Raw genomic sequence first — 22790 nt, forward strand, 5'->3', positions numbered from 1 at the left:
AGTAGGCAATTTTTTGGCCCTGGGGCTTTTCTTGTAAATGTTTTTGTTGGCAGGCACACTCTTGAGAACAGGAAGTCAGTCTCTTGTTACAGATTTAAGACTTTTCTGAGCCAAATAACAGAAAACTGGGTTAGTTCCGAAATGACAGCTGAGGCAGGCAGGCGTGGGGGCAGGGTGGACTGTCCTGGGCTTCTGGAGATGAATAACATCTTGCAAATATTTTAATTCTCTCTTTTCCTCTTAACTTGCCACCTCCCAAACAAAACATACTCAGACTGAAAACAACCTAGCTGATCATTTTGTAGCCCTACCTTAAAAAGGAAAGATCTTTACAGTACCCACAGATCTATTTTAAAACTTGTGGAGAGCTTCTGGAAAGAAAATCAGGGTTGTCGCAAGTTGACAGGGGTTTCTTTTTATTGTTTTGTTTTTCTTTCTACAAAATCCTCAATATGAAATTTAAAGTGTTAGACCTGGTAGTAAAGATACTATTTCCACAGTAATTGTAAAGATTCCCACTTTTCTTTGAATTTTTTCAGATAGCTTTTGTTTCTGAGTAGAGTATTAATGCAAGATTTGTAAGCAGTACTGATATGTTGTTGAGCTGATTGCAATCACAGCGATTGTTTGAAATGGCGAGACTGGACGTTTGACCAGGGCACTTGGGTGTTGGATTATAAGGCAAGGAAACTGGTGCTGTCCTCCAAAGCCGGAGACTCTTACTTATGAATCGGAAAGGCAGAAAAGGAATTAAAGTTCAATTTCTACAAGTGATGCTAAAAATTGTAATCTTAGCAAAGTTTGTAATCTGGAGGAGGGCTAGTCTTACACATTGAGAACCATTGTAATGATTCAGTATGATACAGAAAAGAAAGATTATTTATAAATATTTACATGTGTATATATATGTATATGTTAAACCATGTTATAAGCAACATATAGTAAAGCAGGAGATAGAGAGAAGAAGAGAGAGAGACAGAGAGAGACCAATAACATTGGTCTGATTTGACTTTGGCTTCTGCTACGCCTTCAATACTGGATCCTCACTGGGACTCCTCGTGGACATCCTGCTGTGGCCCTGTGTCATGGAGAACCTGCAGCTTTGGCTCCTTCATGCAGTCCAGCATGGGTAGTCACAGACGGGTAGATGTTGCAGCAGGCCAACCCAAAGCCTGAATCTGGACCTGGGTGGTAGCTGAGCTGGTCAGCCTGCCAGCTCACACCCACCTCACCAGGGTGAGCTCTCCAGCACTGCCCTGGCTAGCTCACCCAATACCGCAGCTGGCAGGGGTCAGGCCAGCTCTCCCTCTTTCATGCCATCGGGGTGACTCAGCATACCTATGCCACTGGGGCCAGTTCTGCTGTGTTGCCCAGGTGAGGTTCGAGGCCTGCTTTCTCAAATGCTGCAGCTGGTGAGGGATGGGGCTAACTCTCTTGCTCTCACATCATGAGGGGATCAGCTCTCTCGCCTGCTGCAGATGTTGAGGGGCAAGGGGGAGGCATCTCTCCCTCATGCATGCTTTCACATGGCAGATGAGGGGCAGGGCAGATCTCCGGCTCTCATGCCTTGGGGCCAGCTCACCTGTGAATCCTGTGAGCATCTATACTGGGACATACGTAAACCGTCTTCTTTTCTGAGAGGCTGGAGTATCACGGAAACTTCTAGATTATCAGCACCATATTTATAGTCGTTACAGCAAAGTGATCTTTGCCTCAAAACTCTCAAAGTTTTATAAAGCTTTTGTGTTTTAAAACTATCACTGGGCCAATAAGAGCTCAGCAGGTAGACAAGCTTGCCTCACAAGCCTAACAAACTGAATTCAACCTCAGGACCAGGTAAAGACTGAAGTAGAGAACTTATAGCACAAAGTTGCCTTCTGACCTCCACACACATACTGTGGCATGTATATCCCCCGGTAATATTGATAAATAATCTCATTTTTAAAAGAATCCTTGCAAATGACCCATTCTGTGGTATACATAAAAATATGCAATCTCAGGAAGGCGACTATGTCAGTTACCTGAGGCTTGCAGGCTAGCTAGCACAGACTGACTAGCTTGGAGCAGCAACAAGAGACCCTGCTCTTGTGGAAGAGGAAAACCAAAAGCTGTTCTTTGGTATCCACACTCATGTCATGATACACAGGTTCTCTCTCTCTCTCTCTCTCTCTCTCTCTCTCTCTCTCTCTCTCTCTCAAATGAACATTTCCAAGTCAAGATGTGTGGACAGAAGGGTATACTGTGGCGCTGTGTACGCTCACTACAGCTTCCACAATGAGACGTTTGTTGTTGGTAGTGGTGGTGGTTTGGTTCGGTTTTATTTTTATGGTTTTTATTTTTATTTTCTTTGGGGAGGGGTTTGCAAGGGCAGAGGGTGGATATGAAGGGATGCAAAGATAAATGGAATTGGGATGCATGATGTGAAATTCACAAAGAATCAATAAAAAGTTTCGAAAATTAAATACCTCATCCTAACACGGGGTTTCCCCTTGTGCCTATAAAAGCCGCCATTTTCCTATGTGCCACATCTGTCTCCTCTCTGTCCACAGGCAGTTCTTGGTCCCCCAGCAATAAATACCTTTCCTCCCTCCCCCTTGTTCCCTTCCCTTTCTCTCTCATCCTCTGTCTCCTGTCTTTGTCTCTTATTCCTTGCCCTCTGTCCCTCTGGGGCAAATAAATCTGCTTTGCGCTGAGAACTTGGTCTTGGGGATCCTGAGCCAATACTTTTTCTTTCAAATGGTACACATTCAATAACCACTGAGCAATCTCTCCAACTCTTAACTTTATACAACACTGTGCTTTCATCTGAAGAATGAATGTGTCCAGAGAAGCACAATTTGCAACCCTTGGCTCACATGAACGGTTTCCTTTCTTATCAAGAAACTGTTTATTCCTTCCAAATGACCTCTCCAGCCCTTTCAAAGTGGCATCCCTCCCACACCATTTATTATAATTTACTTGTCTTCTGCTATTTTGACAAATTTAGAATTTTTTTAACCCTATAAATAATCTTAAAGTACTCAAAGCTGTCATCCACTAGATACGGAAATTAAATTACGCTCAAGAATTCTAGGTGATGGAAAACATTATCCAGTCCCATAAGATACGGAAGACGTTGGGAGTGGGACAGAGCTGATAGACCTGGAACTTCATCAACGCTGGAGGAGTGTTTATTTAAAGGAGATACCTGCTTCCTGGTTTTAAAACATACCAAGTATTTCTTCTCTACATTTATGAGCTTAAATAGATGCAGATGTTGCCAAAGAATGTATTGTAACATCAGCCATCTTAGAATTACACAGTTTGAGCACTGAGAGGTGAGCTGGAGCATGGCCCCCGCATCCTCCTCTTAGGGAGGAAGCTGAGGGTTAGCACCAGGGAATGGTATACAAACCGTTTCCCCTGAAGTCCTAGCTGTAGATTATTTTTTTCTTGTTAGTATGTGTGTGTGTATCTGTGTGTTTGTCTGTCTGTGTATCAGTATCAGAGGACTACTGTGGAATTGCTTCTCTCATTCCACCTATATGTGGGTCCCAGGGATTAAACTCAGGTCACCAGGCTTATACTCAAGGGTCTTCACACACTGAGTCATCTTCCTGGCCTGAGATTGACTCATTTTCTCAAGATTGACTTTACTTTCCTATCTGGATTACCTTGTGTCATGTTTCTCTCATTTGGGGGATTTCTGTTGTTGCTGTTCTTTCTTCTGTTTTTCTTTTCTGAACAATTCTCCTGACTGTATACTTCATAGGCAGCCCATACTCCCCCTCCTCTTTTTCAGCCCTTGGTTGGCATGGTTCAGAGCTTTTCTTTTTCATGTAAAAGTGACCAAACAGGATTCTGGCCAGGGCTGGCGAGAGGATAGAGTGGTCAGTTTTCTCCTGTGCTAGGCTATAGAGCACCAGTTTCTTCATTTCACTGGCCTCTGATCTCCATCCAGAGAGTAATGGCTGTGGGCAGGAAAGGTGGCTCAGTGGTTAGGAATGTGTGCTGACTGCTATTGCAGAGAACGCAAGCTCAGGTCCCAGCATCCATGTCAGTGGCTTAAAAACTTGTAACTCTGGCTCCAGGGGATCCAACACCCTCTCCTGGATTTCTTGGGCAATTCCAACACGTTCATATGCCATACATGTACATGTAATTAAAAATAAAATAAATATTTTTAAAAGAGTGATAGATGTGACCATAATGAAAACTCATATATTTCCAGTCACTAAAGGGACCACAGTCTCCCTGTGAAACCTGGGAGGAAGGCTGAAATTTCTTGCCATGGAGACTTGGCAAACTACCACTCTTAGACCAGTATAGTTCATATGATCCTATTCTGTTATTTAAATACTCCTTTAAGGTTTGTTTATTTTTAGTTTATGTGTATGAGTGTTTTGCCTACATGTATGCATGTATGTGCAAGCCTGGTGCCCAGAGAGGCCAGAAGATGGCATTATGAGCATTGGAAAGTGAACTGGGTCCTCTGAAGGAGCAGCCAGTGCTTTTAAATACTGAGCCATCTCTCCACCCTAAAATAAATTTTTTTGCCAGATTTATGATCTTTTCTTTAGTACATAGGACATCTATGTACTAGAAAAACAACGACAAAAACCGCACTCAATGAGGATCTTTACACATAAGGGTCCTCCGTGCATTCAAGCAGCAAGCAGCTTGAATGACTCCTAAACAAAGCATGGTCTTCACTGTCTTCCTACTTCTCTTTGCCTGCTGCTCCCCATTCCTCAAGATAAGAACCCCTGAGGCTCTTATCCTGCTCCCCTAAACTCTGGGATGCCCTCTCTGATGTGTCCTCCTCACAGGGTCTAAACTCTTCTGCATTGCTCTCCTTTCCTGTTAAGTTCCGCTCTGGAGGCTGACATCTCAACTGATGCCCATCATCAGCTGAGCTTTTAGGAGCAGACCACTTGGAACTAACACGTGTTCCGATGCAGATGACTGACAGCCCACAGAGGTTCCAGAAGGATGTAAGCCCTCAAGAGAAAAATCTTTGTTAAGCAAATTGTCTTTTTATTGGTAAAATTTCAGCCAATGTGTCAAAGGGAATAAAATACAACAAAGGAAGAAGGCATTTGAGATCTCCCCTAAGACTCTCTGACTTGAAGGAAAAGCTGGGGACAGAGCTAGAATGCCTCTACAGTTTGTACCAAAGATAAGGGCACGGATGTGTTCCAGGATATTCTTATTTCTGGTTAATGAGTTTATTCATAGAAAAAAAAATCTTACCATTTAGTGTCCATAAATGGCCATGTTTTTAAAGCTAAGAATCGTCCTTAGACTTTCTGATTAAAAAGTAAAATTAAATGAAAATTCAAAGAGCCTTAATTTGGCAATCCTTCCCCCACTGTCCAGCTCCTAAAGCACACTGGTGGGCCGGGATGAACAAGTCCTCACTGAACAGCATTCAACCACGCACAGTTCTGAAGAGAAAAGGAGTCCTTTCCTCCGACTTGAAACTTACTTGGTCGAAGATTTTTCTCACTAGAGTCCTTATATTTTCCCCCTATGGGCAACTGCCCCTTAATTAATCCCATTTCCCCCAGTTCTGGTTTGTCCAAGCAGCTGAGCAAACAAAGACTTGGGCAGACATTTTAATGTGCTTCCTCTCCTAGACCCTCTGGGATGGGTGGGCTGTTCATCTTGGCCGTAAACTTGGGCCTGGATGGGCCTGAAGAAAGCAAGGAGGGACTTCTGTCAGGATTAATTTTAATAGACTGTAGGCTGCCACCCAGGAACCATAACCCAGCAGATGGCTTTAAATTACTATTTGCTGATAAAAAGGGAGATAAGAGCTGAGCATTCAGTCCCACATCTCAGACAGTTTGGATAACTAATGCAAGGATTTACTTTCTTCGTGGAGTGCCTACTCTTTACAACTCAAACCCTGGGGTAGCTCAGCAAAGCAGCTCAGTGTCCTAGATCTCAAGGAAATTAGCTGGGGGCTAGGGGTGACATTTTGTAGAAGTTTTGGATTTGAGCCGGATCAAAAATGACTCTATCTGAATTCCTTTGGACCTACGGTGCTCTCCATTCCTAATCTTTGTTACTGCTCTTCTGCCTTCTGCTGCTTTGTCTCCTGTTAGCCAGGGCCATGCCATTTTCTAAAATGCCTCCGTTTTAGTTAAATAATAACAATCCGCCAAACTAATTTGATTCTTATAAAAATAGCTTGTTTTTCTAGATTCTTTTTTTCCTTCCCACTGTATTGATCCCAGTGCCTGACCACGAGAGAGAGAGAGAGTTTATCAATCACCTGACATTCTTCAGCTCACCTTATTTCTCTAGTTACCCTAGCAATGGCCACCCAGGCCCCAAAACATCTCCTCTCTTCTTTCTCCTTGTCAGGTCTCAAACCCAGGACAAGTCTCACTCAGCACTTCTCACCCTGCCCCCTACCCTGAAGTTCTCCCTCCCAGGGGCTGGGCTTCCGCTTCCCTTACCGCAGCTATGTAACTCAGACATTTTGGCTACACTGATCTTTTGGTCCCTCGGCCCTGACTGCCTTTCTTGGTCGGTGGCTTCTCACAGTCTGGTTTCCTCTGCTAGCTGTGTTCAGCCTGGCCTCTTCCCTCTCCCTACTTTTTCCATTATATCCACAATAAAAATCTACTCTATACTCCAAGAAGTATTTCATTTTTTTCATTTTTCTTCATTATCTGGTGCTGAGACCGTAGGAGTGACATAAATGAGCTCTCTTCCAGGGCACTTAGCCTCCCTGAACCAAGTTGCTGTTTTAACTCTCCTAAGGTGTGTTTGGATCGTTGGTTTCTGCTGGGCTTTTCCCACCCACCATATCTGATTCCAAATCCTGGAGTCTGCCTCTCCAGCCACTTCTCACCTCTCTCTGCTCTACCCACTCGTTTCTCCTCAGCTTCATGGTAAGTATCTTTTCTCCGGCTCCTGGAGCCTACTACACTCTCCAGCGTGCCCTTCACCTGGGCATCTCTCTGGCTCTCTGGCTCCTGGATCCTACTCTGTCCTCTGGGACCCACCACCTTAGTAAGTAACTCTCCACTTGCTAAGCATGTGGCTTCCCCATGTCCTCATGGCCTCTATGGGAGAGCAACTTCCCACAGGTGGAGTTCCTGCTTGTTTCTCCCTCACAGCTATACTGTTCTGTCTCTCAGCTCCCTTTTGGAGGGAATTGGAACCCTCCCTGTGGTAGAGTTCATTTCTTGTCCCTTCTTCCTCTTCTCTCAGACTCAATCCCTTCCTCAGACTCAGAGATTTATTACAGCCTCACTGTCTTACTGCAAATGGCTTGGCTTCAGTACAGCTCAATGGCCAAAGATGGCACACTCCGAGTTCCAAATTCTCACAGATTGTAACAATTTCTGTCACCATGCAAGCAAATGATGTCAAAGTCTCTTATTGCTAAGATTTTTCCATTTTCCATTCCTGAAAATTTTTTGTCTCTACAATTTCTTTGTACTTTGGTCTCAAGAAACTGTTTAAGACAATTATTTGAACAGTCTTTATCACAGGATTTTTAAGTTCATTGGGTGCGGTTAAAGAATCTGTAAAATCTGTTACAGAATCTGGCTTAAAACTTTTAACACAAGTTTTATAATTAAAAACCTATACATAGGCAATTTAAATTTGCTACAACATATGATATATGTGATTCAACTTTTATTTAGAATATACTATGTATGTAACTTGGAGTCAACCCTTATTTAGGAAAATAGATGTTTTAAAATAACAATCATGTGACTTCCCTCCATTTTGGCTGATGATATCATCAAGATGGAAGGAACCATGTGGCTGCCAGCCATTTACTAAGTTAAGGGTACATGCCATGTGACTTTACTACCACCTTGATTTAGATGACCATGTGACATTAAGCAACAATTATAAAACTTTTTTGTTCTGCTGAGCTCTCTGCTTATCATTGTATTTTCCATTTAGACTAAGACAACAGCATGCCTCCAGAATAGATTAGGATGATTAAATATAATCAAGGTTTATAAATTTCTAAGGTTGTAAAGGTCTACTCAAATTATCAAAGGCTGACTTAGAGATGTGTCTAACTACTTATGTCTTTGCCAACTGTATTTGATACCAGGCTTCTAGAAATTTAAGATAAGAAACAACATAAGAATCAGAAAATTAAAGTTCGCAGTCTTCCTATGGACTGCATTTATGATTTAAAATTTTATTTTGATGCTAAAGGATCTTTAATTAAAATTTTCAACTTAAGTTTTTAAGGTTCAAACTTAGCAGGGATAAAGCTGTAAAATCCTAATATTATAAAGCTACTAACTTATAAACTGTTATGTAATTCACTTACAGAGACAAGCTTTATTTAGCCTCCTGTGTTTTCAAGGTTAAGCCTAACAAGTAAAGTTTATTTAACTCAGGTATACTTAATAGATATGGCCCTCAAATTCTACAGAGATTTGCTGAATATGACATTTAAAGTGTTTAATGAGGAAAACTTCCCATGATAGACAGGTATGTTGGCTCCTAGAGTCAACCCTAAGGTCTCTGAAGATGGCAGATGGGACACTGATGACTCAACTTGGATTGTCGTACTAGTAACCCTGGGAAAAACTGCCCTATGCCTTGTCTACTGCCAGGGCATGGCCCAAACTGTGGACACTATTGGAGTGGCTGCCATACTTTGCCTTGTCAAAGTGAGGTCAGTTTCCCCAGGTTTCATCTCCACAGGAAACTCTCTCAAACCTTCTGGGTCTGGTAGCCAAAGGCTGATGCTGTCTTGTGCAACAGGTAAAGATTTTATGCTGTCCTGTATGACAGCCAAAACCAACCACTGCCCCAGTGAAGCCATCAAGGCCACAGAAACCTAGGGTAACCACCCAGGTAGCAGTAAGTCTCTGTCATTTTAATCGATACAGAAGCCATTTGGATTATACTTCCTGCTACAGTTCATCCTTCTTAGAGCTCTGATAGCATGGATGGCTAGGCTAACTGTGGCTTTGTCAGTTTAACAACAACAAACCTACCACCTCCTTCCCCAAGGCTGCAGCTGCCTTCTCTGTTCATTTCATATGTAGAATTGAGCCACCCTTTTTCTAGAGCTACTAAGAATCCAGCTAAGAAAGACAGAATCTACCTTGCCGACAGAGATAAAATTCACAAAACAGGTTTCAAATGTTTCAGAGGGTTTTTCCCCCTCTCCAGACTATTGTTATACTAAGACTTCAAAAGCTCAGAGTTTCAGAGTTCTGATAACACAAGCTCAAATTTTTAAATTCCTTTAGTTGTCTTCTAAGTGTATACTTAAAAGCGCTTCTCAATCTCGCTAACAAAAACACCTTTGTTCAATCTATATATCCAGCCCCCTGGAAAGAGTGTTGATGCTTTAGCTTGGAATCTCTTTTGGGTCCTTAAGCTATGACTCAAAGGCATCAGTTTCCTGATGTTTCTACAATGTGGATTTAAGTACACATTATAAACAGTGGTAATGCTAAGATCTCTAAAATTTTTTATCTCTTTTTGTAAACTTAAAAGAAATATTAAGCTCCAGGAAGTCAGCTGGATCTACCTCTGGCAGGACAAACAGACTACAGAGAAGTTACTCATAAGGACCCCAACAGCCTATTCTTGAGGGTGAAATAGATTTTTCCTCCCTGGTCTTGGGACTCTTCTCTCCCAAATACCAGGACCATGGGCCTGGAAGTTTCAAATATATGCCCCCAAATTTTTTCCTAAACTCCCTAACTTTACCTTCTGTTCCTAATCTATATCTGTTCCATCAGATTTCTAGATCTCAAACCCAGAACAAGTCTCACTCAGCATATCACACCCCACCCCCTACCCCAAATCTCTCCCTGCCAGGACCTGGATGCCTCCCTTTCCCAGCCTGATCCCCTATATTAACTCAGCGTTACATTGGCTACACCATTCTCTTTGTCTCTTGGCCTGGGCTGCCTCTTTGATCAGGGGCTCCTCTTTTGCTTTTCTTCCCCATCTCTTCTCATGGCCCAGTTCAGTGTGCTGGCCTGGGCTCTAACCTCTGCCTGTTTTCTCCTTTATATTGACAATAACATCTTCATACTTTAGGAAGAAGCATGCTCTCCTTTTCTTTCACTCTTTCATCCACTCCTTGTCCCTTCTGTTTCCTCCTTGTTCTCTTTCCTGCTTTCTCCTTCTCTGCCCCATGACTACCCAGGCTATAAGTAGACAACCAACTCTCTAGATCTCTCACTAGAGATGCCCCTGAGAGGTCTTTTCTAAAATAAAGCATGTGTTCTTATTCAGTCATTCCCTTGTCTTTATTTTCTTGTATCTTTTTCTTTCCTTCTCTGTTTTCTTCATGTTTCAGTTCTAGTTCTCTGCTCCTTCCCTTACTCTCTCTTCTATATATTTGTGAGGCTATGACAGGGAAGAGGGTGAGAGTGGCCTGTTGACAGAAGAGTCATAATGAGCTTGGCCCCCACAGATGTGGAGGAGGCAACTTGGGGTACTGACTGACAAAGGAGGTTTGGTTGAAGTGGTGTGTGGATAGCAGCCATTGTTCAAAAGTCACTGTTTTTCATTAGGTACAGCTGATGTTTGGGTTTTTTTTGACAATTCAGTATGTTCTACTCCCATTGGAAACTTTGGTGGGAAAAATCAAGTAAATCACAGAAAAAAAAATTGAATTTGCTTCATACTTCTTAATGACCCTTGCCAACTTTGAGTTCATCTTCTATTCCTATGATCCCCTCAGTCTTCATGGATTATGCCAATTGTTCCTGGAGAGAATATTTTCCATGATATGATTTTCCTGACAGCAGCAAATTCAAGAGAAGGTTAGCTTCTCTTTTTCATTCAGCCCTAGACCCCAGCCTATGTGACGTGCTGCCCACAGTTAAAATGGGTCTTTCCACTCCATTTAACCCAATCTAAAAACTCCCTCACAAACATGCTCAGAAGTTTGTGTCAAGCCTGTTAAGTTGAAAATATTAACTATCACAACACAGTAAAAATGTTTAATGCAAGTTCTGTGATATTTCTTAAGTGTGGCCAAGCCAGGGCACTTGGGCAGAGGGCTAGTGGCTAAAATTTTACAAGCAAAATGAAACAAAAATAAACGGGTGAGGAAGATCTGGAACAACTGGAGCTTGTAGACATTGCCTGTGGAGTGAAAAATGATAGGGACACTTTGTAAACAGTTTGGCGGCTTCTCAGAAGTTAAACATTCACTTATCCCACGGCGTCTTAAGAAGTTAAACATTCATTTACCCCATATTGAGGCAGGATAGAAAAATGGGGAAAACTAGGGGGATGCAGGAAGGAACAGGGTCCCCTCACCCCAGAGTCTGGCTGAAGTCTCTTACCAGCTGGGAAGCAGGAACTCTAGCACATCTGCTGCAAAGGCTGCCGGCCTTTCACATAGAGAGACTCTATGTTAAAATAGCAGCGAATCAGGCTTAAGTCCTGGCTGTGTCCACCTTGAGCAAGTCCTTATTCCTTCCCTAGACATTTTCTGGGAATCTCAAGCAAGGCAGTTAACTCTGTTTGCAGTGAAGGTGTTCTACCTTCCTGCATCCCTCTGATCTATATTTTTACCTTATTAGTTATAATCTTGTCAGCGTATGTGAGGGAGCACAATAAGGATTGCCAACATGACTGCTCCATTATTAGGGACAAGGTTTTTCTATTTTAATTATATTGTGAATAACAGAGAGAAACTATCCAGAGGCAGGCACCTGGAAGAATTCAGAGCAGAGAGAAAAAGCAGACTGGACATGTCCAGGGTTAGGGATGCAGGAGAGGGGAAGAGAGTAATGGAAAGAGCAAGAGCTAGGGCATACTGAGAGAGCAAGAGAGAAGTGTGGAGTGGACAAATTACGTGGGTTATAAGCAGGATGGGTAGCTATAGAGCGGTACTACTTCTGAAGATGGTAAAGCCATCTCACAAGTTCTTGAAGCATGTTGGTTTTTATCTAGCCACCAGGAATCCTTACATAGTCCAGATTGATTCATTTGAGTTCATTTCTGGATATATGGGCTTCCTGAGACCTAATGGTCAGGAGCCACACTCTATGGACTCTTTTAGATTTCTTAGCAGTGTTTGAAAATAATTGCTTCAAAGCCCATCAAGTATTATTATTGTAAGAACAATTGAAGTACAACCCTCCCTTGAGAATCTGATGTCCACATCTGGGTATGCCATACATTTCATGTGAGTACCTCTCTGTCTCTTAACACTTTGAAATTAAGCCTATATTAAAATATTTTATTAGAGTCCTACTCTGCTAGTCCTGAATATATATATATATATATATATATATATATATATCCTGAATATATATATATATGCATTAAAGCTACAAACCTTTGGTTTGGCCTGTGTTAAGTCCCCAAAAGATTAGGGGAACATCTCAGACTTCTGAAGGCTACAGAGTGGAGCAGTTCTTTCTTCCTGTTCCCTTTGATAATATGGCCTAATAAGCCTTCTCTTAGGAGAAATGAGTTTATGTTGACATGAACACCTATACAAAAATGCTGACAATGACTTGATTTGTGATCATTAATAATTGAAAACGAAACTATTCTTCAGTATAAACAAACTTCCACAGTGCAATACTTCTTAGCAATACAGAGGAACAGTGGCGTAGATGAACCTCGAGATAAGTACACTAAGCATTAACAAAGCCAGACGCAGAAACTGTCAAACTCTTTTCCAAAGAGTTTATACTATTTTGCACCCCCTGGCCCTCTCTTTAAAATCCCTCCCATGAGAATCTCAGTTGCTCTTCATTTTTTTTTCCAACAGTAAACAATGTCTTTCTAATTCCTGATATTCTGACTTGTCCAAATAGTCAAATCTGGTTTTGAGACAGGATCTCACTATATAGCCTTGACTGGCCTCAGACTCACTATGTAGATAAGGCCTTGTACTCACAGAGTCAGCCTGACTCTGCCTCCTAAGTGCTGAGATTAAAAGGCATGCACCCCCGCACCTGGTCATACTAAGTTTCTAATATGCATTTTAGCTAATTCTATTGGTCAATTTTTGATGATTTGTTTTATTATAATTTTTTAAAAGATCTGTTTATTACTTACAGTGTTTTATCTTCACACCAGAAGAGGGCGCCAGATCTCAGTATAGATGGTTATGAACCACCATGTGGTTGCTGGGAATTGAACTCAGGACCTCTGGAAGAGCAGCCAGTGCTCTAAACCTCTGAGCCACCTCTCCATTCCTGTTTAAATTCTTTGTGTGTGTGGTACATGTGTTCACAGGCACAGATGCCTGCAGAAGCAAGAGTCCATGAGATGCCCAGGAGTTGCAGTTAAAGGCCTTTGTGAGCTACCCTACAGGGGTGCTGGTACCCAAACTCTGGTCCTCTGTAAAATCAATATGCACTTTACAGCCCGGTCATTTACTTTCACTGTGATTATTGTTCGATCGAGAATCAGCGTAAAATGTTTGACAGTCTACTACTTCTGCCATGTCTTATTTATTATAAGTGAGTCAAACAGTCTCTGGCCTGGATGTCCTATACTTTCTTAAAGCGCAGCCGAAAAGCCCGAGAAGGACTCACATCCAGAAAAAGCCCGCCAAACTCGGGCACCTCTGCGCTGATGTAACTTCCGCCCCTGCGCGCTTCCTCGGGCGCCCCCTGCCTCTGGCCCTGTCCGTTTCCGGCATTTCAATAAAGCTCCCTTCGGCTCGAAGAAGCCTTGCTCTTCCGGGAAAATGGCGACTCCCGCTCGCGCGCCAGAGTCGCCGCCGGCCGCGGAGCCTGCGCCCGCCGTGGGCCCCGCCGGGGAGCCCTGCCCGCCGCGCCAGCCGCAGCCCGTGCACAATGTGCTCGCTGCCCCGCGGCTTCGAGCCCCCAGCTCCCGAGGACTTGGGGCAGCGGAGTTCGGCGGAGCTGCGGGAGAGGTTGAGGCGCCAGGAGAGACTTTTGCGCAACGAGTAAGCGGTGGCCCGGGGGTCGCGGATCCGGGATAGGGCTCAGGGAGCCAGGCTCTCGACAGTGGGGGTCCGGGACAGGCCTCTCGCTCCCCGCCGCGGCCTTTCGCGCGAAGGTGACCTTGCGTGATCGGGCCTCCTGGCCAGGCCCGCTCCTGCGCGCTGCATGGCTCCATGCTGCCCGGCTTCGCTAGCCGCCGCGCGTGCTCGGTTCCATGTTCCCAATGCAGCTGTACCAAATCCCCTGAGCAGAACGTGTTGGGTTCCTCTTCTCAGTCGAAAGTCGCACGCTTTGCCGAACCGTAGGAGATGGGGAGAGCGAGCTGCACAGAGTGGCTGATTGGGCCTAGAAAGGTTTCGCTCCCCCGTAGTAGGGTAGATGATGATAGCTAATTTTTAAAGGCAGCTTGTTGAGGAACGGGGTTGGCAGAATAAGAGGCAGAAGACACCAGAAGAATGTTTTCGGAGAGATTTTTAGCTAGGGCGGGGGGAGGGGATGAACTATGAAGGAATCGAGGGACTGGGTAAACTTAAATACTGGTGGAATAATTAGGAGCAAATATGTAGTAACAGTTAACAGGTGGTTGAAATTGAAATTTCCGGGGAGTCACAAAGGATAATGGGGAAATTGGGAGGAGGGAATGGATTCAAGGTTAATTTTTATTTAGGGTGTATTTAGTTGAGGGGAGTAATGGCAGGCATCTAGTTAACTAAAAGCCAGCTGATTAAAACCCTGAGGAACGGGTACTAGGCTCAAGAGAGAAGGCTGAAAAAGTTGAGGAAGCTCAAGGTATTAATACTGCTGAAAACATGCGAATGAATGTGGTATCAGGAAGAGTACAGGCCCTGAGGTTTAGTCCCCTTCTCCGTTTGTTATATAACCAAGGGAAAGAACCAGAAAGGGAATTTCTGTCACTGAGTGAAAGGAGCCAGTGACCACTTGGGAGGAGTTAGTATTGGAATCGGGTAGGTGATTTGACGTCTCAGAATGGGTTGTTAACCTTTTGGTCTTGGGACATTTTTAGATATTTTTAAGAATTAGTGGGTATCCCAAAGAGCTCCTGTTCGTTTTTTTTTTTTTTTACTCAGACTGTATCAGTTTCAAAGTATAAGAAAACAGTGATAAACAGAAATTTGCCCTTTTTTCCATAAAAAAACCTTTTTTTTACATTTTTTAAATTCTTTATTAATTACACTTTATTCACTTTGTATCCCCCCTCCCCCCGTGCTTCCCTCCTCCCATCCCAATCTCTCCCTTCCTCCACCTCTGCATGCATGCCCCTCCCCAAGTCCACTGATAGGGGAGGTTTTCTTTTCCTTCCTTCTGATCCTAGTCAATTAGGTCTCATCAGGAGTGGCTGCATTGTCTTCTTCTCTGGCCTGGTAATGCTGCTTCCCCCTCAGGGGGAGGTAATTAAAGAGCAGACCAATCAGTTCAAGTCACAGACAGTCCCTGTTCCTGTGGGTTACAATGGAACCCACTTGGATACTGAACTGCCATGGGCTACATCTGTGCAGGGGTCTTAGGTTATCTCCATGCATAGTCCTTGGTTGGAGTATCAGTCTCCAAGTCACAGGAAAGACCCCTGTGCTCAGATTTTTTGGTTCTGTTGCTCTCCTTGTGGAGTTCCTGTCCTCTCCAGATCTTACTGTTTCCCACTTCTTTCATAAGATTCCCTGCACTTTGCCCAAAGGTTGCCCATAAGTCTCAGCATCTGCATTGATAGTCTGCAGGGCAGAGCCTTTCAGAGGTCCTCTGTGTCAGGCTTCTGACTTGTTCCCTCTTTTCTCCTTCTTCTGATGTCCATCCTCTTTGCCTTTCTGGATAGGAATTGAGCGTTTTAGCAAGAGTCCTCCCTCTTGATTAGTTTCTTTAAGTGTACAGATTTTAGTAGATTTATCCTATGTTATATGTCTATATGAATGAGTATATACCATGTGCATCTTTCTGCTTCTGGGATAGCTCACTCAGGATGACCTTTTCCAGATCCCACCATTTACCTGCAAATTTCATGGTTTCTGTGTTTTTTTTATTTTTATTTTTTTTTATTGCTGAGTAATATTCCACTGTGTAGATATACCACAATTTGTGCATCCATTCCTCCACTGAGGGGCATCTGGGCTGTTTGAGCTCCTGTTTTTATATGCTGATTCTAGAAATAATCTCAGAAGCAACATGTAAGTCTATCTTCATTTGCAAGATAGTGATGCTGTCCTATTACATGACCTCTGGGAAACGTTTGGCCCAATAAAGCCATTTCTCAGCCCCATTAGGGTTCAGAGACCGTATTTTTTAAACCTCTGGTCTTTATCATCTGTTTATTGTACAGGCTAAGTGTCTGTTTTTTTAAGTGCTTAGGACCAGAATTTAATTTTTAGAGGGCTTGGAGTAGGTGTGGGTGTGTGGTTGAGACCCATATCTAACCATGAATTTCAGTTATTTCTTATAAGTGGCTTGGAGATAATTTTATACCATGTTCTTGGGTTTTGACTGCAACTCATCCTGGGGTCAGGTGTGCAATTTTCCATGGGGGAGTCAATGTCCAGGTTTAAAGAATTTCAGTTTTAGATTAGGAAGACAAACTTTTATTCCTGAAATTCTGATCTGATGAAATTTTTCATTCAGAGCACACCCTTGATTAGGGTGGGATAAGACTAATTTCATCTGTTTGGTTCCTGTCTTAGGTCAGATAAAAATCAGATTTTTTTTTTTAACTTAAAAGCCAGCTTTTCTTTGAGGATTACATTTTTTCCTTTAAAGGCTGTGTTTTTGTGTTTAAAAACATGACTGTAATGTGTACATATTGGTTTCTTTTTTCCACTCAACAGAAAATTCATTTGCAAATTGCCCGACAAAGGTAAAAAGATCTCCGACACCATTGCCAAACTGAAAGCTGCCATTGCAGATCGTGAAGAGGTTGGAGGGAGAAGTAAACTGTTTCATCCTGTTAGTGTAGACTGTAAGCTAAGGCAACAAGCAACCACAAGAGTCGATACGGACATAGACCAGCCCCAGAATTCTGACCTGATGCTTGATACGTCATTATTAGTTCCTGAATGTTCCTCTGTAGACACTGAATCATCTAAAGCAACCTCAGCATCTCCGGGACCTGCACATCTCACTCAGTCTCACAAAGGCAATGAAGAGACTTTAGAGGCTGGCTGTACACTGAACACAGGCCCAGCTCCCAGCAGCAAAGCCAGGCCATCCTCATCTGAAGTTAACGAACATCTCCCCCAGCGCCCTGTTTCAAGTCAAGAGGGAGATATTTCCAGCAGCATTGACAGTCTGTTTATCACTAAATTGCAAAAGATCACAATCACAGACCAGAGTGAACCCTCAGAAGAAAACACCAGTGCTGACAACCTTCCAGGACTCCAGAGCGAGACTCCCAAGAAGCCTCATTACATGGAAGTGCTAGAAATGCGAGCCAGAAACCCAGTGCCCCCTCCTCATAAGTTTAAGACCAATGTGTAAGTGTCACAGGGACAGGCTTGTCCTGAGAATGTGGTGTGTGGTGCTCAAGTACAGAGTTCACAGAGTTATCAGCTCAGAGAGCATCACGTGAGGAGCTGTAGGCTGGAGTGATCATGCTGTGAAAATAGACCAGTATGCTAACATGAAGAACTGCTTTTGAAAAAAATGTTAGTTTTTGAAGGCGAGACATTAGAAGGGTTTTAAATAGCAGATGGGAGTAGTGTGTTTCAGGATACTTAGCCAGTATTTCCTAACAAACAGTGGGAGGGCAAATGTATTGGGACTTTTCAGTACCATTTGCTGGTGTGCCGCTCCCCCTCAATTGCTGTGTTAGCCGAGAGAAGCAATTGCAGGAGCTAATGGGCCATTCCGCAGCCAAACAAAAAACCTGTGTACTCACTCAGGTAGGCAGCAGAGCTGTGGGGGCACAATGAGGTGAAGATTCTGCTCCTCAAAGAGGTTGGAATCTAAAGGAACACCCAGAGTTTCCAAACTAGATAATAGCAGTTTCCAGGGACGAGATAAAGGGATTTATTTTAAAAATATAACCTAAAAATAGATTTGGGGAGAATGTCATTGGAGGGGGGAGCGATCTTGTCTCTGAGTTCTTTGCCATGTTTCCGAGATCACCCAAACAATTACAGTTTTTTTGAGGAGAAAATAATTGTGTTTGTAGCAATTAGGGCAACGATACAAGGAAGTGGCGGCTAACTGTCGGCTTTATAGAGGAGATGCCAGACGCAAAGGAGGAACGTGAGAACTGAAGCTTCAGAAGACCCCCGTCACCTTTGTCCTTGCAGAGGCTTAAGCCCAATTATTATTTTAACCTTAAGTGCTTGGTTCCATTTATAAATCCAGGTCATAGTGCATTACTTTTTAGCTAGAAAAGTTAACCTTCGATAAAGGCATCTGGATGAGGTGATCTCAACTTCCGTGCGGCGCGGTGTCTGTCTCCCTTCTAAGACATTACATTAGGAAGCCAGAAGTGTGTCAGAAAGAGTAAGGTGGCCAGGAACAGGGACAGTGAGGAATGAGCAGTGAGGGCTACCAGGATTAGTGTGTTAGAGAGAGGGCAGCCTGAGCACAGAAGAGACCAGGAGAGGCTGCATCTGACCACGGGCACATGGCATTGGGCTTGTGGTAAGTGGAGCTTTGAGCATGCAGTGAGATGAGCAGTGGCTCTCAGCCCCTTTCACAGGGGACGCACGTTAGATATCCTGCATATCCGGTATTTACATTATGATTCATAACAGCAAAAGTAGTTACGAAAAGTACAGCAACAAGCAGTTTTATGGTTGTGGGTCCCTATAGTATGAGGGACTATCTTAAAGGGTCATAGCTTTAGGAAGGTTGAGAGCCACTGTGAAGTTAATGGTGACCACTGTCATACACAGCACCATCTCCCGTCTGTGACCTACGCGGGCTTTCCTAGGTCTCCCTATTGTCCTCTTCGAAGGAGAAAGGGTCTTATCTCTGGGGCTAGAATTGTCAGTTCCTCCCTTTCCCTCAACTTCCAGATCCTTTTCCTCCAAAGCTGTTCAGTCCGACAGCGTCTGTGTTGTATTCCACTGAAGCAGTACTATAGTTACTCCCCTTTATGCCCAAGCTCTGTTACAAGTGTTCTCTGAACAGAGTATGAGGTGTGTGTCTGTGTATGTACCCACTGTCAGCAGTGAAATGGAGGCCTGCTTTCTCTTAATCTTGAACAAGCAGTAGGATCCTGGCTTAGAGGCCAGCTTTGTGCCTGTTTGTGGTTTGATTATAGCTGCTTTTCCTTTTTCAGCTTACCCACACAACAGAGTGACTCACCAAGTCATTGTCAGAGGGGTCAGTCTCCTGTTTCCTCAGAAGAGCGGCGACGCAGGGCTAGGCAGCACCTTGATGACATCACAGCAGCACGCCTCCTTCCGCTCCATCACCTGCCCGCCCAGCTGCTCTCTATAGAAGAGTCACTGGCCCTGCAGAAAGAGCAGAAGCAGAATTACGAGGTAATTCTGGAGTCTTGGGTTTTTTTGTCTCTGTTGGCTGCTGCTTTAGAAGTCAATTTACTTTGCCTGAATAGAAGGATTAGATTCTAGAGATGTGGTTGGCTGAGCTCTTAGACTTGTGCTACTAGTTGTCAGTCGTGAAGTTGCTAGAGCCATAGGAAACCTCAGTAGTGATTCACCAATAGATGTGGGGAGAGGATTGGAAGGAAACGGGTCGGCCTGGTGCTTCTGGGACAGCATCTGCTTCTCTCCTGTGTGGCGGCTTCTTGGTGGCAAGACCTCACTCTGGCTTAGATGAGTGGGGTGATGGTTTCTGTTCCATCTCCTACAGGACAGCGGCCAGTACAGAAGGGCAGGAGGCCATAATTGATGGCCTATTCAGAGGTTCCTCTACTTTGGGTCTTAATCAGTTTAATTGCATAGACTTTTTTTAAAAAAATGTATATTGTCCAGATGTTGCAGTGCACACTTTGAATCCTAGCATTTTAAATTCCAGCAGTTGGGAGGTAAAGGTAGGTAGACCTCTGAGTTTGAGGCTAGCCTGGGCTATGTTAGTAGGTTCTAGGCCAGCCAAAGTTACAGATGGTGAGACCCTGTCTATAAATGTATACTATTGATAAAGTTTGTGTTCAAGTTAGCAGATGGGTGAAGTAAGTGTGGGGACCGTTGGGAGAAGAGGAAGGATTATTTATGCTTAGATTGTAACACTGAGTTTCTGGAAAACACTTCTCTCTCTCTGAATTACTTAGGTGGGTTTTAGTCAGGTGCCTGCGTCTTCTAAAGTCCAACTAGCTGGATCTCTGCCTTGGTGTTCCCTAAGCCTTCAACTTGCTCAGACAAACCTTCAAACCTAAAGAAACATGATTTAATCTAGAAAAGAAAGTCTTGTCCGTTGGGAGACGTCAGCACCACATTTGGTGATTTCTAACAGGCAGGTGACTCAGTGTGCGTGACATACCTAGTGTGTCTGGTAATAGCCGTAGTGCCAAGGTGATTTCTCAGTTTCTTGTGCAGAGAGATAAACTGATTTGATTGCAACCTTGCTTGCTAATGTAAGTCACTAGCAGCTGCAGCAGGCTGACCGTCCGCAGAGACATCACCCCATGCCTGACAGGACACAGCTCTCAGCTTCTTATATTGCCACAGACGGGGAGTTAACATTCGTTTTTCTTTGTGCTGTTGAAATACTGTAGGGGAGTTGTGGAAGTGTAACTTGGTCTTTGTTCATTGTTTTAAAGGAGATGCAGGCAAAGCTCGCAGCACAGAAACTAGCCGAAAGACTGAACATTAAAATGCAGAGCTACAATCCAGAAGGGGAGTCGGGGAGATACCGAGAAGTGAGGGATGAAGATGATGCCCAGTCCTCGGATGAGTGCTGAAGATGAGCGCTGGGAGAGCTCAAACGCTGACTGTTGAGCTGCTACTGTCTCACATCGAACTTCCTAACAAGTATCAAGATCAGTGTCAGACCTTGTTGAGGGACAACATTTTTTAAAGTTACACAAAGCTAGCTACAAAATAAGAGCCTGGTTTGTCTTTCAGAAGAAGATCTTCACATGCTTGAACAGTTTAATATTTGAACATGTGTTTGACTGTATTGTACTACAGTTTTGCAGTATGTTGTGCATTGGTCTGATATTTAGTGTGGGTAGAGCACACTTTTTCTTTAAGATAGCTGCTTTTTTCCCCCCTTACTCTTACTTATAACAAATAGTATTGCTTACATCCCTTCTGGTGAAATACTTTGTTATCCCAGGCACCTAAAATGAAGTAGGGAGACCTGGCCTGGTCCCCCCACTCTTAAGAAATGGAGGGAACAGTCTAAGAATGGTACGCATGATTGCATGGCGTTCCTGAGATGCTGGATGTGAAATACTGGATGTGGGAGACACTCAGAAATGGACAAGTGTTTTCTCCAGTCTTCTTTTGGGCTGACTGCTGTTTTCCTGTGATGAGGATAAAGAGCCCTTTAAAGAGGTGCTGGATGGGAGAGGGTCTTCTGAGCTGGTGTGGGGAGCTGCTCTTGGCTTCCCCTGGCTTGAGCTCATTGCTGTCTTGGATGATAGGTCCCTGTACAGAATGCTCATATTTGGTAAGGAAACTGGTGTTTTTCTAAGAGTTACAGTTGAATTGTCAGTATATTGCTCTTTCCCTTTTTAAACCCAAGGAGGTGTTTATAGGCTACAGAAACGTCAGTCTCATGTATGTATACATTTGTCTTGTTTTAAATGATTATATGATCATTTCCAGCAAAGATAACAATATGTTATCAAAAAACCCTTTGTCTATTATGTGGAACTTGTAAAGGAGAAATAAAATATCAATCAGAGCAACTTTTCATGCTAATGTTGGTATTTTCTTGGTACTTGTGTGAATTTTACTTCTTTAAAAGCAATGTCCATACATGAAATTGGACTGAAAAGGCATATAGGTGAGTTACATATACACTAGGAAGGGCTTGTTTCCATAGTGGATGAGTCTCGCTGTAATAAGCATGTTCCACGTCTCTCCTACTAAGGAAGGGCTGCTGTAAGAACAATAGGGAACCTGTGGCTTTAAAAGTCCAGTGGATGATTTCAAAATAGATTGATGTTCTCTGTCTGTGGAAGGAACCAGCATTTCTGGAGGGCTGGTAAAGGAGAAATCATGCATGAAGTCACACAGTCCACTGTGAGCGGCCGTTAATATCAAGGGTTTGTACTTTGACTTACTTTTTTTATTCAGTCATTTTATGTGTACGGTTTGTAGACATTTCCTGAATTGTTTCAGATCTCAGCCACAATATGCTTTTCATGGTTCTCTGTAGCTTTTCAAACAATTGCTAAATAATGATTGTATCACTAAATGATTGTATAATCAGTGAATGGTGATGTGATCAACACCTTCAAAGGCTATCACATCTTGCTTATTCCCAGACTTTTTCTAGAAATGAACTTGTTCTTTTTCCTGAAGCTGGTGGTGGAACTGAGGGCCTCGTATAGGCTGAGCAAGTTCTCTAATAGTTACAGCACCAACCTCAGGTGACTTGATTCTTTTCTTTTTTTCTTTTTCTTTTTTTTTTTTTTTTTTTGTTTTGTTTTTCTGTGTAGCCATGGCTGTCCTGGAACTTGCTCCGTTTTTCTGAGACAAGTTTCATCAAGTTGCCCAGGCTGGTTTTGAACTTGCTTTCCTCCTGCTTCAATCTCTGAGGTAGTTGGGATTACAGGCCTGAACCAGCAGGTACAGTTTAGTGAACTTTTAAGTGAAAATGCATAGTGTATGAGGGTTTTCATGTATGTTCACTGCAGAGGTTGTAGTTGTACCAGAAATAAGCACAACTTAAAATTTATACTTAAAGACCTTGGCAAATTAGTGGAAAAGGCTACATTTAAAATGCATCTTTTTTTTTAATGAAGGTTAGGTTTTTTTTTTTTAATGTTATTAGCTCACTAGGATAGTAACTACT

General features: G+C 43.2%; 1 protein-coding gene across 1 annotated transcript; it reads left to right on the forward strand.

Annotated features, from left to right (window-relative positions):
• The first annotated feature begins 13588 nt into the window (after positions 1-13588).
• Positions 13589-21678, forward strand: Polr2m (RNA polymerase II subunit M). Its single transcript, XM_021645462.2, has 4 exons — positions 13589-13882; positions 16709-17353; positions 19141-19345; positions 20584-21678. Exons 1-4 carry the CDS (start codon positions 13770-13772, stop codon positions 20722-20724), a joined length of 1104 nt encoding a protein of 367 aa, XP_021501137.2. The 5' UTR covers positions 13589-13769; the 3' UTR covers positions 20725-21678.
• Positions 21679-22790: the final 1112 nt, after the last annotated feature.

Source organism: Meriones unguiculatus, chromosome 6 (genome assembly GCF_030254825.1).
Source record: "Meriones unguiculatus strain TT.TT164.6M chromosome 6, Bangor_MerUng_6.1, whole genome shotgun sequence".
Classification (NCBI taxonomy): domain Eukaryota; kingdom Metazoa; phylum Chordata; class Mammalia; order Rodentia; family Muridae; genus Meriones; species Meriones unguiculatus.

Coding starts and splice junctions, on each gene's coding strand:
- Polr2m (XM_021645462.2), top strand. CDS start 13,770: ATGTGCTCGCTGCCCCGCGGCTTCGAGCCCCCAGCTCCCGAGGACTTG. Junction 13,883..16,708: donor GAGAGACTTTTGCGCAACGA/GTAAGCGGTGGC, acceptor TCCACTCAACAG/AAAATTCATTTGCAAATTGC. Junction 19,346..20,583: donor AGCAGAAGCAGAATTACGAG/GTAATTCTGGAG, acceptor ATTGTTTTAAAG/GAGATGCAGGCAAAGCTCGC.